Source organism: Gymnogyps californianus, chromosome 10, assembly GCF_018139145.2.
Source record: "Gymnogyps californianus isolate 813 chromosome 10, ASM1813914v2, whole genome shotgun sequence".
In the NCBI taxonomy this organism is placed as follows: domain Eukaryota; kingdom Metazoa; phylum Chordata; class Aves; order Accipitriformes; family Cathartidae; genus Gymnogyps; species Gymnogyps californianus.
The window spans coordinates 27,545,304-27,560,979 of NC_059480.1; the positions used below are offsets into that span (position 1 = coordinate 27,545,304).

The 15,676-nt window shown below is 44.2% G+C and overlaps 1 protein-coding gene across 1 annotated transcript; it reads left to right on the top strand.

The window, feature by feature from the left end:
- Nucleotides 1-2,288: 2,288 nt before the first annotated feature.
- Nucleotides 2,289-13,075, top strand: LOC127019876 (ovocalyxin-32-like). The gene is made up of 6 exons (XM_050902133.1): nt 2,289-2,545; nt 9,476-9,538; nt 10,465-10,639; nt 11,344-11,480; nt 12,331-12,393; nt 12,487-13,075. The coding sequence occupies exons 1-6, from the start codon at nt 2,321-2,323 to the stop codon at nt 12,643-12,645; spliced, it is 822 nt and encodes a 273-aa protein (XP_050758090.1). The 5' UTR covers nt 2,289-2,320; the 3' UTR covers nt 12,646-13,075.
- The last annotated feature ends 2,601 nt before the right edge of the window (nt 13,076-15,676 follow it).

Genomic DNA, 15,676 nt, shown 5'->3' on the forward strand with positions numbered 1-15,676 from the left:
GTTTCTTCCAGCTAAACAGAACATATTGGAGACAAACATGGCAAGTGTTCCAATAAGGAAAAAATTAGCCTGCTCCCTCTGCAAAATTTTATAAACACTTCCCCCCAAAAATATATGAAAAATGCCATTACCCTCTAATAAGCAGCTGTGTGACTCCAGATACGATGTTAAGTAAAGCGGTGCATTGTAAAACTGGGAGAGATGTCAAATGAATCTAAAGTTAACCTTTCTATATGGGATATAACTCAGGTGCAGATGAGAAGTTTGGCCCCTAAATTAGAGAAAAGAAACTTAATTTGCTGCATAAGTTATTAACAGTGTCAATTAAGACTGAGGGCAAAAAAACCCCAAACTGCATAGCTGCACACTTTCTCTTGGATGCTGAACTTACTGAAATCGAATTTACTAAAACTTTACCATCTTCTAGTGTGATTGGTATCAGAGAACAGATTATTTTTTTTTAGTTTCCTAATGCAAGTCCTGGAGGAAACTGCCACACAGGTTACACAGACTCCCTGAAGATGAAGACAGAAAGCTAAATAAACATCAAAGAAAGGGATGGGAAAAGAACAGGTTTGTACTTCTGTCTGGAACCCATCGTAGTGTATTACAGAAAAACAATCATTAGGCAAGGGTAGGAGTACAGTCAGCAAAAAAAAAGATGAAATTAAGTAGTGTTCAGAGCCTTGCCTGCCTGCGCCTGACATGGGCTCATAGGGAAACTGGACTAGTTCGTGGAAGAGAAATCTACTGAAGGTTACTAACGGCCCAGAAAATACCTCTGCCGTCTCAGGAAATCACGGAGCCGTAAGTGGCGGGAAGCTGGGAGAGTATTCCTGGGAAGCATCACCTATTCTTGCCTTGTTCTTACAGTCTTCGCAAAGCAAAGGCACTGTCAAAGGATACCGGGCTAGATGAGCTCTTGGCCTAACCCAATACGGCTGTCTTCGTCTTACATTTTCACTGAAAAGACGGCCCATTTCTCTTCAGGTATTTCAGAATTTCTAACAAAGAATTTGTTAACAAGCAACAAAAAGGAATAAAGCAAGCTGCAGAAGGGACAAAACAGAAACAGCACAGCATTTCTGGGAGGGGAAGGAAAGGAAAAAAGAGAGGAACTACATTTGCATCTGCTACCCCAATGGAAAGAAAGAAAACAGCATGCCAGAGAATGTGGAGATACAAACTATTATTTACTGAAAATATTTCAGGAAGGAAAATCATAATCACCCACAAAGTCAGGGCAATTAAATGAGTTGGGTGGCACAGAAAACGGTGTAATAAAGAATGTTGTTACGCCTTTATTGTAATAAATCTTTCCCTCACTTAGGAAAGCCTCAAAAATACTGAATTTCAAGTTCTATGAAAAAGCGTTACAGTAATAAAGGCAACTTAATACTCCATGAGAGACAGTTTGAGTCTTTAACTAGAGTTCTGATTTCCTTCTTTGACATCCCAGCCCAGAAACATGCCCCAATACACATGCAGAAGCATAAAAATAGATTCCCAGCTGCGCATACTAATACCCATCTGCTCAAATGGTAATAGAGTAGGTCATTAAAAAACCAGCATTTTTAACCCAGGAAGTATTGCAGTCTTTTACGTTATACCACATTCAGTCTTTCCAAAAGAGATGCTTCCAGGAGTAGCAAGGCAGCAAGCCCACTTGTGTCCTAAAAATCATCTTAAGGGAATGTGGCTGCCGGGCTGCTTTCTTTCACGCTACAAGAGATACAACCACACTGGTTCCAAAAAACTTCACTTAGTGGGATTTATTTCGGGGAGGAATGCTGCCTTCTGCTTCTTGTGCACAATTTTTGGAATAGTTCAGCTGCGTCTCAGGGAAAGCGTGTGTGTCTCTCTCTCTCTACGCGAGCCTGCTTAGTTTTGGGAAGCGCTGAGTTGTCGTAACGCTGAGGAGGGGATAACTAGGCGGTTTTTAACACATAATTACCTGTATTTGGTCTGATATGTGTTATTACGATCGCACATCTGTCTCGGAGCGGCAGTCTCTCACCTCACGTAGGCACCTCTCCTGGCTAAGGGGGCCGGGGGTTGTCTGAGGGGAGCCGGGGGGCCTAAGGCCCCCCGGCTCCCCTCAGACAACCCCCGGCCCCCCTCAAGACCCCAACCGGGCTGAAGCAGGTGGGAGGGATGAGGGGAAGGGGAGTAGCCGAAGAGACAGGAGTTTCCCCGAGAGCTTCCCGGCACTTGACAGCGGGCGGAGGGAGGGCGGGAGGTAGCGGGCCGGGCCCCCCCGCTATTAGTACCGGCCCTCAGCGGAGCTCGCCTCAGTGAGGAGCCGTCCCAGTCACTCACCATGCAGGGGCTCCGCGCCGCGCCTCCCGCCGCCGCCTTCTTCTTCCTCCTCCTCAGCGAGCTGCTGTTGCCGGTGGCCGCGGCACCGGGAGCCGAGCGGGAGCTGAACCCCAGCAGCCGCCTGGCCGCGGGGGCGGCAAGGGTGGCACTGCACTACCTCAACTTCCAGACGGCCTCCCCCGGAGCGCTGCAGGCGCTGGGGCAGGTCCGCAAGGCCACGCTGAAGGTAGGGGGAAGCCGGCGGGGTAGGACGGGGCCGGGGGGAATCGGGGTGGCTGCAGCTCCAGAGGAGCGCGGTGCGGGCGGGTGTGTGTGTGTGTGTTTCCCAGGCGGGCAGGCGCGGTTAATTAAATTGACGCTGGGAAAAGTACAATTAATATTATAATAAAAGAGTGGGTCAGTGGTGCAGAGCTGAGCCGCCCTGAGGTTAGCGCGGCCCCGCGTTGGGCGCCGGGCGCCTTCCCGCCTCCCTCGGGGTGGCTCCTGTCCCGCCGCCCCTTCCCTCAGGGGGCTCAGGGCACCTCAGAGAGGGTGGGGATGGTGGGTCTCCTCAGAGGGGAGTGGGGATCCACCTCGAAAGGTCATTAACTAACTCATGATTTAAATATCCCCCAAGCCTAGCGCCTCATATGTTGGTTGAGGTTGCTCCGAGTGCCCTGTCCTGGAATCAAAAGCAGCGTAGCGCAGATGAGGGAAGGAGGAAACTGAGGCATGTGGCAGGCACATGATGGAAAGAAAACAGTTTGATAAAGAAACATTTTCAGCAGAATTGCTTCTGGAGCGACCATCTGCTTTGTGTGAGTAGGGACAGAAAGGACTCGGCTTTCTTTCTCTGGAGACTGAGAGCTTCAACTAGAGGCGATGCAGTTCCCATCAGAAAACACGCCTTTATCTTCCAAAACACGCCTTTATCTTCCAAAACACATGTCAAACTGAGATGACAGAAAAGGGGCGTGAGTCCTAGATAGGAGCAGCTACAGGGGCAGAGCTTTCACGGCACGGAGAGCTTGTCAGGGATGCTCGAGGTGGTGCCCAGGGCATGCCCGGTGTACCTGCACCCTGCGCCCCGACAGGCAGGGCTGCTGCCCGCGAGCACCGTGCCATGCAGCCCTTCTCTTCCTCCGGCCACGGGTTTGGGGTTGGTTTGGTTTTTTTTTACAGCTTACTCAGTTTCTGAAAGTAAGAGAACAGGCAAAAAGTTTTGGGGAACTTTTGTCCAATGCTGTAGATCCTGGAAGGAAAGCACTACCTTCCTGGAGAGCTGAGGAAGGTCTAAACTATCACAGTGGATGGGATTTAAAACCAGCCCTCTCATCTAGTCTTTCTCTCCAGGCTAGTGCTGGGCAGCTCCCTAAAGCGAGGGCTGGTTGTTTTGGATTCCCAGTCTGAAGTGCCAAATGCAGCACTGGATTCCACGGGATCCTTTTCATGGCTCTAGCATCTGAAAAGGAGATCTTACAACATTTGTCCTTCAGCATCTGCATGGCTTGTTCAATCCAGGCCCTCACTCCTAACATTGAGAATAAGATGGTGTAGTGTAAAATCTCGCCTTTCAAGAAAGAAGTTCCAAGCCAGCCTAAAACGTTTAGGATGTACTATTGCAGTCCTTACAACACTGAACTTGAGCCTCAGTCTTTCACATATATCCCAGTTGGCAGTGGTTCCAAAACAATTTGGAGCCTGAGTTGCACACAATATTTAACAGACCAGAATAATTTCCAATTAAATGTGACAAAACACAAACTACTGCAATAACGATTTCAGAATTTGTGTATTACTTCATGTAACGCAAGGCTGAAAGAGAGTGTTGGTCGTGCTACCTGTTTGGGAATGCAAACACGATGTCCTGCTAATTTATCTGAGACCATACTGTTTAGGTTACTCTCTGTTCTCATCATCATTCCCAAACACATCAGTAAACATATAGTATAATAGGTGCTGAGGATGGATGTGCTACCGTGGCATTTCGTTCTTCCTATGAAATTGCTGCAGACACCTATGACAGAAATTTACTATGATATTTGATACTTCTCTCGAAATGCACGAGTGCTCCTTCTGTATCTTTACTGGGTACTGTGCATATGTATATATGTATATATTTACATATACAAATGCTTGTGCCTCTTAAGAACAACATGGCCTCTGGCAGCAGCGTGTGCTGCTGGAAGCAGTGCACTTGTCTAGTAAAGAGGCATATCAGAAGTAAGGGGTCGGTGCAGATCCTCTTTCCAACTCCAGTGTAACTGAATATTTGCGATGTAGTTTTGGTTGCGGGGAGGGAAAGGGATTTTTTCCACCCACTATCAGCCACCTGCCTTTTAATATAGGAAAGAAAAAAATCGGTTCATTATAGAGAAGTGAAATGCCCCGTTATTTCCTCACAGTACTCGATGCTGTAGGAGCTCGCTGTAACCACTTTCTACAGTTTATTTCCCCTTTTTCTTTGCACACTCTGTGAAAACGAGGAGAAATGTACTAGACATGGTCGCTTCCTTCTTTCCTGTCCTCCACTGTAAAAAAATGAAAAGAATTTCCTGGAAGGAATGTGCTATCTTATGTGAATGCAAGAGACAGAAATGTTGGGGGGTTGGGGGTTTTTTTGTTTTTGTTTTTTTGTTGTTTTATTTATTTTTTAAGAAGGCTTGTTTCGTGTTGGTTAGTATATTACTGGATCTAGTAAAAATAGGATAATTTTATCATGGAATTTTAACATGAACACTGTATTTTAAAACTAACATTATTAGCCCACTAGCCAGTGAAACTGTGGTAATGAGAAACAGGACTGGAGACAGTCACCAGTACGGTAACTCTGTGAGATGTGAAGGATTTTTCAAGTTCAGGTAAAATGAGACTTCAGTGCTTTTCTCTCCTAGCAACAAATAGTAGAGATATGCCAAACTTACAGTAATTCCTACCTTGCCATTGGCTGCAGTTTTCTTTTTGTTGTTCCTCCTCACCCACGTGAGTTTTTTCTTGAGTATCTTCTAGGAAACAGCAGCATGCATCTCATGGAATTGTTGACAGCTGCACTTTAAAATACATTTTTGGTAAGAGAAGCATTAGTGTGTGCCAGCTGAAGATCCCAGAATTCAAGAGAGAAACTTTCAAAACACTGACGTAGCCGTCTCCCATACCAAGCTATCCTGGAAATCATAACTGAGCAGTAGGGAGGTGAACCAGGAGGTGAAGTGTAAAGGTAAAGCTAGGTAATCTCTTGGCTAAACTGCAACATTAGCTTAAATTGGACTACAAAATACAATTTTACAGATGGATATTTCTCTTCAGAAGCTCACCTTGACACAAAACAGTGTAATACCAGAACCACGGTCCTAATATTAGAAGTCATTTAAAAGATTTCTACTTATTTCCAACAGTCAGGACCCCACGTGAGGGTGGGAAAGGTAAAATCAGTGGCAGGGTAGGTAAATTGTCTAGGGAAAGCTAGATACAGAGAAGTTGAGAAAATAGCCATCTCTGCTGGCTTTTCCCTCCTGCCTGGGGCAGCCTGAGAGCTCACCTGGCTGCTTGTGGATCAGACATCTCCAGCACCTCCAGAAGCCACAGGCCACCGGAGCTGGCTTGCAGGGACCATGGCAGGGCTGCCAGGTGGGAATCCCCCTAGGCAAGCCCCCGACGGACACCTCTCTCAGCAGTGCCAGCTTCTCCGTGCTTAGTGATCAGGTCAGCCCGCTGATCCAGCGGCCGAAAACGGGTCCCAGGGAAGAAATGCTGGTGGGGAAACACACGGGAGAAGAGACGGAAACCCACAGCAAGGGGTGAGGGAGGGATCACCCCTTTCCGTGCCAGTGGGGAGGCAGAGCAGTGTAAACCAATTGCGAAACCACCTCCTTTGGGACCTGGAATGAAACTGCTCTTAAATTGCTATTTTGGCCTTTACAGTACTAAAAATCTGTCATGAAAGTTGCATTAATTTTGAGCCCGGAAATAAAACAATCCCATGACCCAGATATTCAGTGGAAAAATGAAACTCACTTGTTTTCTTCTCTTTTGGACACTTTTATCTTTGGCTGCTTTCAGCCAGCCATCATTGTGTGATGTCAAATACTCCTGAGCTCTGATTTAACTCACGCTGTGTGATGGTTTAGAGTGATGCATTTTGGGATGATAGTGGAAAATAACGGTGGAAAGAAAAGTGATGTTTTTCTTAGAAACTAGAAATACTTTTGTAAAAGTTAAAATTATTTCATGCCAAATGTACCTTCTCCCTCTCCCTGGTAAGATGAAAGAAGCCCTCTGGTATGCATACCCAGACTGATGTATTTTAGCTGTGTAGCACCACTTGAAAGCTTTCTAGGTGAGTAGTACTGCTATGGTGGAGTTGTTGCAAATGAAGAGAGAATCTCTACTTCAAAAACCACGTAAGCACAGAATTATGTATTCTTTTTAAAGTATTTACCAGGTCATTAGTCGTGAAGCTTTTCTATAGCCTTCTACTGAGAAGAGTCAGAGACAGAATCATTAGTTTATAAAAAGTCCCAGTTGATTTTGTTTTCTTCATTAGTGCTCGATATCAAGCAAATGCAACGAAACTGCTGAGGTATTCTGTCAGAATCCGATTACTATTCTCAAAGTTATCACAGCTATAAAAGTGATTTTTTTCTTTAGCAGAGAGAACAGATGACACCAATGCAAGAACAAATAATATTGGAAGAATAGTTGAACATATTTTAAATGACCGAATACGCTGGACAGAAAAGATCCAGCTTAACTACAAAAGAGCTTCCGTTACAGACTTTAGGACCCTGATGTTGTACCTGGGAGTGTTCAGTCGGGCTGCTGTACTGTGCCCCTTGAGGAAAAGGTTCAGCAGGAAACCCCATCCACTACCGTCAGTTAAATCAGAGCTAAGCTTCTCCTGCTTCAGAAGTGCTGTAGCCCAACTGACTCTATTTCAGGTTCTCTCATCTGCGGTACTGATGACAAGAAAAGGAATAAGCCTGGGTCACTGTGCTTAAAAAATACCCATGCTTGATCAAATGGAGAATGTTAGAAACAATAGCGATAACATCTCTTGGGTAGCTTTACAATAATTAGAAACTCAGACTTAACTGCAGTGATTATCGTGAGAGATTAGACCCTTCTTTCAGCACCACATATTACTGATTCTTTTGTAAACCCGCATTTCAGAAAGCTAGTTCTTACTATTTTGCTACGCTAAGAGTGTCTCCTCATGTCACATTCTCCGTCATTTTGAGGACAACATTTTAGCCAATACAGAAAACGGGGGCAGGAGAAGGGGAGAACAAGGAGGCAGAGAAGAAAGAGATTATGGAAGTCTGAACTCATCCTCTCTCCGTTTCCTCCATTCCCTTCACGGTGTGATCTAGGTCCAGCTCCAGGCTTGCCTCGTCGTAAAGCTTCAAGAGGGGATTTTATAAAAGTAGAGCAAGTGACTAAACCGATTTGTGCTCTCATCTGCAGTGTCTCACTCCGTGTATGTACTGAAGGCAGGTGCTGGCCTGATGGCCTTGCCCTGGGAATGAAACTTTGCTAACATTATGCTATTAATGGCTTCCTGGAAGAAAGTATGATGGGAACACAAAGGGCCAAATTTAGATAAATAAAACACGCATGTTTGCTTTGGGTTCTAATCTGCAAAATTATGCAAACAGCCAGAATTCCCCTCCTGTTTTATCTGAAGAGTATTGTATTTAAAAAACAAGTAAAACTAACAAATCAGGGCTGTTGCTGGAATACAGTAATTTGGCTTAAATGTACACTTCAGAAGGCAGCTTGCATTCTCCAGTAAAATGCATTTTCTACATACTACCTCACACATGCCACACAAAGGAAAGCCTGTGTAACAATATGTCCTACACCAGTAGCAAACAGAAGCAAGAAGAGGTTTGACAAGGGAGAATGCCTCTTATTAAACCAGGTAATATATGCAAAAGGAATAAACTTTCAGACACAGAAGTGACCTAGCTTGCATATCAGAAAGCTTGTCTAATAAATCACAGTATAGCCTTATTTTCTTTCATTTATTTCTGGCTGATTTAATCAAAGGAAAGGCTTGTAAATGTACCAAACAGTTAAACGACACATAATGTCATTTTACAAGGAGTTAGTTGAATAAAGTTTTCCACACTATTTGTTACTCGGACTCCCCACTCAAAAATAAATATAGAAATTTCAAAAGTGAATATACAAGTTGGTAGGAAAATAAGAGACTGACTAATGAAGTAAAGAGCAGATAATGCCAATACTTTTTATTAGGCTCTGCTCTTACACTACTGAATGTGACATTGATCCTGTTTCAGGGTAATTAATATTTTCCATGGCCAACATTAAAAGCTAGTTTCTGTTTCAGCATGCTTGGGGCTAGGACAGTCTGTGATATCCCACACCAAAAATACAATTTGTTAACTGAGCTGTTTCTGTCAGCAACAGGAAAAAAAACCCAAAACAAACAAAAAAAACCCCCAAATCCAGGAAAATGACGTATTTCAAAGGTGTACATTTCTAAGGCTTTTCTGATGTTTTGTGCTACAAGAGGTGCTACTGGCTGCTTCCCATCAGCAAGGAGTATTCTTTTATTTTTCCTTAACAAGCGGTATCTCGGATAGTTGATTGGGCGACTTAATGACTGGTATTTTCAGAGCAAAACAGAGCAGACAGATCAGAATCCTGCTCTGGCATGCTGTGTAGCGAAATTAGTCTCTTTCCAGTCACAACAGAAAAAAACTAGAAAGGTTAGCATCCCTAAGATTAAATTAGCCTGTTCAGCTGGGAATCAGTCAGCAAGATTTGATTCATTTATATATTCAAGGGCACTCTGATAGCCTGTGCAAAAAATAACCTCCTCGGAAGCTCAACGCTGATTTGTAATTTTATTATTTTTGAAGTTACTCAGTATCAATCTGGCCTGTGAAGGACTTTGAGCTGCATTTCTTCTTGCATATCTCTGTAAGGAAAGGCTTTAAAACCTCCCTTAATATAAGGGTTATTTATTGTTGTTAAGACCCTTTGTGTTTGCTGCTAGGATCATCTCAGCGCGTCTCAACTGACCGATTTCCTGATGGTGCAAGGCCGTGAGGTAGCCACGGCGCCCTCGTTTTCCCTCCTCGGAGCTCACGGCAAGTTACAGTACGTAAGGCTATAGTTACACTGATGGCTGACTCCTTCTCTCTTCCAGAGCATCCCAAACTCTGGGCACAAGTATTACCTGCAGTTCACTACCGAAGACTACAAAAGCGGGGTGAGTTTATGGTCCTCCACGTTTCTTCTGACAGCGTGCGTTAAATGAACTTCAACGTCTCCAAAACAGGGTACATTTAAGTGCTGTCATAAGTAGATCTTTCACAATGGAAAGACTTACCTTTATGCTTCTACCTGCCTGTCCAGCACGGGGCATAGTTCGCTCTTAGGATCTCCCGAGTATCTCCTCTAGTCAGTCCTCTGCCTCCGCCGGGGTCCAAGCGGTCAGAGCACCGTAGCTACCTGCTTTGCTCGGTGCCTGAAGAGATTGTCTCGTTTCAAGTCACATCAGGCAACCGAGCGCCTGAGTGAAACTCTGCGATGCTCCAAACTCCGTGTCGCAGTATGGTCCTCATTATCCAACTGTAGCTCCTGCTGTGTCCACGCACCAAAATGAGAATAAAGAGTTGACAAGTTGTGTGTTCTTTTTAATTATAAACCCCCCATTCATTCTGTCAGACAGTTGTCATTAGCAATTTTACTGTAAGCATCTGCTTTTCCCTTACACACACATTTTATGAAATTCAAATTATTTTCAGAGTTTAATATGAAGCATTAGATTATTTTTGTCTCAAGGCTGAAGTATCATACAATGAAAGTCCCTGTTATCAATTAACATTTTTTCTTGAGAACTCTCAAACATATTTCCAAGATGACTTAGTGCATTTCTGCTACACTTTAATTAAAAACTTCTGTTAAATCACTTTAGCCTTGTGGTTTTAACCTATTTACTTTTCTGGTAAAAAAATTATATCCTTCTAAAGACTTTCTTGACCCCTGTACAGCTTCATACAAAGCGTCTCACGAAGACATATACGTGCTCCACATGTATACTTCACACGTTAATACCAAGAGCTTTTGTAAGAATGTGTTGGTGGTAAATAAAATCTCGATTAAAGGTAACAGTTTTAAATTCTGCCTTTACAGGAAAATGCTGGGAGCTGCCTTGCTACAGTGTTGTACCCGAAGACAAAGTCTCCGCCTGTTGTCAATATCAAGTGCATGCATACCAAAGACCAGAAGCAAATCCAAGAAGAGGACAACACACTTTACCGAAAAATTAAGCACCAAACCAAACCAATAATGGGAAACAATATTCCAGGTATATTCCTCCAAATAATCAACTGTATTTCATTTTATCTTAAAGAGCCTGGGCACTTTCGAGAACACAAGCAAATGTACACGCATTTTAAAAAGGAGACACGTATATTTACAGTAGCACCCTAAAACCATAGAGCTAACTATCAAAACAATTCCACCTTGCCAGCAATTCTTGGGGAGAAAAAAACCTGCTGTGTTTCGCAACAACGGTAGTCAGCACAACGTTGTGAAGGTGCTTTGGATTTAAAAGCAAGCCTACGCCATTTTATATTGAAGTAAATGCAGAATGTCCTCAAGTACCAACAACTGCCTTAACCCACACACCTTCCCCAGCTGCGGGTGGAAATTCACAGGGGATGACTAACAGAATTTTTCCATCCTGGAAACAGAGCGCTCCGGTCCCTCTTTTCCTCCCGGCGAGGTATAGGACCTCCGTTATCCTGGATATTGGGTTTCTCACCTCCAAAGTGGGGACCCTGCGAATAGCACCTCTTGGCAATTTCAGTTCTGTCACGCTTTCATACTTTTACTATGACTGCAGGTTTAGCGTCACTCTTCTGCCTGTTAAAGATCGTAACACGTGGGAGGGAAGAGTCGCTTCCCAGGAACAGCGCTACGCCAGGCAAAAGTGCTCTGTGGTTTACCATTTTTCTGCTGAACAGCCAGAACTAATCATTTTTATATTATTCTCTTTCTCCCTCGTAGACAGCTATGGCAATATTGAACCTGCCCTGGAGCCAGTGTGGGCTTTGGCTGTTGCTGGCAGCAGTTACATCATGTGGGAAAAGTCAACAGAGAACTTGGGTTACTTCATGACACAAGTCAAGTCTGTGAAGCAGTGGGTAAGCAAGGTGGAAACAACACGTCTGCGTTACAGAAGCTAACAGAGTCGACCAAGCAGCAGAGAATAAAACAGCCGTCAACAGCTCACGCTCTCTGTAATGGGTGTGATTCTCCCAAAATCCCAGTGGCTTCTCCACAGAAGTATTTCCACCTCTGGACAAGTATTTTGTCCAGGTTCTGGTGGAAAAATTTTACTCATTTGGACAAAATTTGGTTTGCCTTGTTTGCATGAGTGGATCTGTTGGCTTCTGCAGGTTTAATCGGGAGATTTGAACATAGGGTTCTGCAGCTCATCAGCCCCATACGAGGTCGCTTCCTCGTACTCTTTGCCCTCCTAGCCGAGCTCAAAGGTAGCACCAGTCTAGTACCTGACATACGCTCTCTGGGGAACGTATCTTACACCTGCGGCATATAGAATAGGAGTTCCCAAAGCTTTGTTTCCCTCAGTCATCGGTGATCGATAGACAGCGTTCGGTTTTTACTCCCTAGTTACTTAGAATGAGATTGCTCGGAAGGAGAGATTAATAGTCGGGTAAGATTCTCAAATTTATTTGAGGGTTAAACTCAATTAGTTAGCATCTGAGTCAGCCTAGTTTCATGTCAGAGAACAGTCGGACTGCAGAGCCACGCTGCAGTTAGTGCCTTCAAAACTTTTACGTAGGAAGTGCTCCTAATTCCCCGCCTCTCCACATACAAAACCTGCCTCACTCCAGCCAACGACCACAGCCGTCTCGAGCCCTATTCAACTCGCTCCCCAAGCAAGCTAAATGCAGTCAAGTATATCAGAGTAGACTCTAAACTTCAACAGTTAACTTGTGTTCTTGATCATTTTTTTCTCTTCATGTCCAGATAAGGAAAGATGATTTTATTGAGTTTGACTACACTATCCTACTCCATGAAATTCCAACACAGGTAAGAAAGCGTATGTGTGTAATGCCTCCTTTCATCAGCAGAGGAAGAGTATAAAGATCCTAAGAGATGTGTATTTTTAAATCTGTTCTCCAGGAGATTATTTCATGTCACATGCGCCTCACTTGGCTTCCTGGTCGCCCTCTGAAAGTGAAATACTTCTGTGCTCCAGAGAATCAGGGGCTGGAAGATGGATCTGGAATGGAATCTGGATCAGCTGCTGGGATTTTACGTGAAGGGGGAGCAAATTTTTAAGAGAGATTGTCAGTTTTATGTATATGTATTAAATGAGAAAATCCTTGTGTTAATAGACCCGGAGCTGTGATAATTTTTCTATACAAGTTGCACAACAGTGAATTTGAGTGCTTTCACTAGTCTGTTTTGTTCCAAAATTAATTCCTCTAATTTCTTAAATTGCAAGACTCATGTTCTAGAGTTCTGCCTAAAAACTTTGCTACTACATAAATACGCAGATAAACATCCGCAAGTTGATTTTATGCCACTAACTTACTGTTACTTAGAGGAACATACTTTGTAAACAAAGTTAATATATTTGGATAAAAATCTTGAGAAAAGTATTAATCTGTCACTAAGAAATATTTGTGTACTAATTTTTTTTTTCATTTTTTGGGATAGATACACGCTGATTTTTTAACTTACATCTCCAATAAAACAAATACCATTACGCAGGGTCGAGGTTGGGTTTTCTTTCACGCTGCTGCTGTTTGACCCCAGCTCTCCATCTTCTCCCGGCGTCTGGCTGTGGACGAGCGCAGGCAGCGAAACGTCTCCCCGCAAGGCCCCGCGGAAGCTGGTAACCAGGATCCGCACGGCCCTCGTCCCGCCGACGCACCGCTGTTCCCTGCGGTGTGAGCTGACATAAAAAGAAAGTTTCTTTCATATTTGTGAAGGCAACTCAGAAAATATTGATAGAAGGAAACCACGTTTTGCTGTCTCCCCACATCTGTCACCGGTCCAGAACGCCGCAAGGCAGTGTTTGGCAGACGGAAATTGAGGACGTTGTCTTTGTCTGTTTGCAGTTCTTGCTATTGCCTCGAACGAACACAGAACTGCAAAGACGGGAAGGCTCTGTACAGATGAATTTCCACTTTTGGGGCTGGGGGGGGGAACAGCCCGCTGCCAGAATACCCCGTCAAACAGCTCTCGTATTCATGACTGCCGTGGCTGGCGCCCATCCTAAATACAACATAGTCCAGTCGCAAGAACGCTTTTTTTGCCCTTTCGCACCAAATCCTCCGTTTGGGTTTCCAGCAGACCCACCGTCCTGCCTTTGTTCGCTGAGATCGCGCCCAACTGTCTCCAGTTCGCCCGGTTTTTTTTCCCCCATTAGCAAGATTTCTGCCAGGTTAAATTAACTCCGTACCAGTAAGTACACCTTCCTTAGGGAAAGAGGCGGTGGCCTCTGCCTTCTGGGATGGTTGTGTTCTTTATAACTCGTGGTACATGGCGCTATCATTGATCTGTAATCGGTAACGATGATTAAGGTATTTAACACGAAAGCTTTAACTGGAGGATATTTAGGCTGGGTGATCTGTTAACCCCCCCCAATTCAGGCATTTTACCCAAATGTATTAGTCTGATATACTTTTACCGACTGAAGCTTTTTATATCAGCACATAATAGGCATTCCAATAAATTCAGTGACGCAGCATTTCACATGCTCTTGGTGTTTTCTTTTGTGCTGCTAAAACATTTCTCATCATCAAAGGCATGAAATCAGAGCTTATAATGGCAACATTTCTTCAAGAAATTGGTGGTGACTGTTTTTTTAGAATTAAAACAAGAAAATAGTATGGATTTTGCACTCTGGGGCTCTACTTTTCCAATGCACTTAACCACAAGTTTAGTTTCCTTACCTTGGTTTTGCCATTGCTCTGCAGACCTAGAACAGAGGACCAGGCACTTCCAACTCGCCAGATCTGTGTAACTTTGGCTACCAGTGAGCAACACAAACTTAGGTCAGTTAAGAAACCGCATAACAACTTCTGGACAAGTAGCAAACCTGTCGGAATTCAAAGGCAAGATTTCCACCAGCTTCTGTCGGGCCAAGATTTCAGTCAGCGGATCAGAACCTAAAATCATACGGTTTTTACTCAGGCAAAATTGGTGGTTACATCAATGTAGACCTTACCCGAGCCGAGGCTCAGACGGGTTCACAGTGAATTCTTCACGCTAAAAAACCCACGCAGAGCCTATTTGTAAGAGATATAGACGAGAGAAGCGGAATAGCCCTCTTCCATCTGTGCTGCTAGGAAGAGTTCAACTAAGTCAGATACACTACGAATGCTATCTAAAATGAAAAAACAAACAACCAAACAAACCACCATCACGCACAAAGGAACACAATCCAGGGCGCCCCAAAAATCAGGCTCTTGCTAGTGCTTCTGTCCTCCTTCCACTGTCCCCGCTATCCATTCGCCTTCCCCCTACCCGCAGATTCTCTCCCTCGCGTTCCAGTTCAGCATCCGCCGCCGTGCCTCAGCGGTCCCTCGGCTCTGCCACCCGAGGCCGTGCTCTCATCGGCTGCCTGAGGTTTGCGGGGAACCAGCACACGCATCTGGCAGAATCTGTTAGCCGGGAGTTCACATCGTCACTGGCCTCTGCTAAGCATAATATAAAAGCCATAAATGTAAGTAAAATAATCACCACCCCATTTCTTTCTTGCAGTCATACTGCTTCTGTAAGACATCTCTGAATTTTGGTACATGTGCTATATTTGCTTGTTTAAGAAAATCTCCAAATGTCAGCGAACCTGCAGGGCTTTTCTTGAAACGAGTTCCAGCTGAGTCTTTTCACAAAAACAAAGCTACGCATGTAAGGGAATCAAGAAGGATTTGGCCCAAAGCAACACCATACTGATACACAACATTGTGCCTGTGTTCAGTTAGCAGTTACACGCCCCTGACAAACCTCTGACACTGGCCTTTCTTCAAGGTTAACAGAAATAATTTTCACTCTCTGTGAAGGCTGAGGAGAAAAAGCCCGGCCAGTACAGCTCTGTCTGCGTCTGGTAAACATCAACCACAATCCTGTGCCAGGAATGTAGCTGGTTTTGAACTGGAACTTCATTCTCTGTTTACTGGAAGCCTGCAAAAATGCCGTTAAGCTGAGTAGGTCAGGAAGAGAGAGCACGCAAAGAAAATCCAGCGTGGCTCTTCTGGTAGTAATTAAAAAAAAAAATTGACGATAATATCTTCTCTTTCTCATCTAACTGTAACACCTTTGCTTTATCTCTCTTCTATAAGTGAGCAAGATCTATTCAACC

Coding starts and splice junctions, on each gene's coding strand:
- LOC127019876 (XM_050902133.1), top strand. CDS start 2,321: ATGCAGGGGCTCCGCGCCGCGCCTCCCGCCGCCGCCTTCTTCTTCCTC. Junction 10,640..11,343: donor AATGGGAAACAATATTCCAG/GTATATTCCTCC, acceptor TCTCCCTCGTAG/ACAGCTATGGCAATATTGAA. Junction 11,481..12,330: donor TCAAGTCTGTGAAGCAGTGG/GTAAGCAAGGTG, acceptor CTTCATGTCCAG/ATAAGGAAAGATGATTTTAT.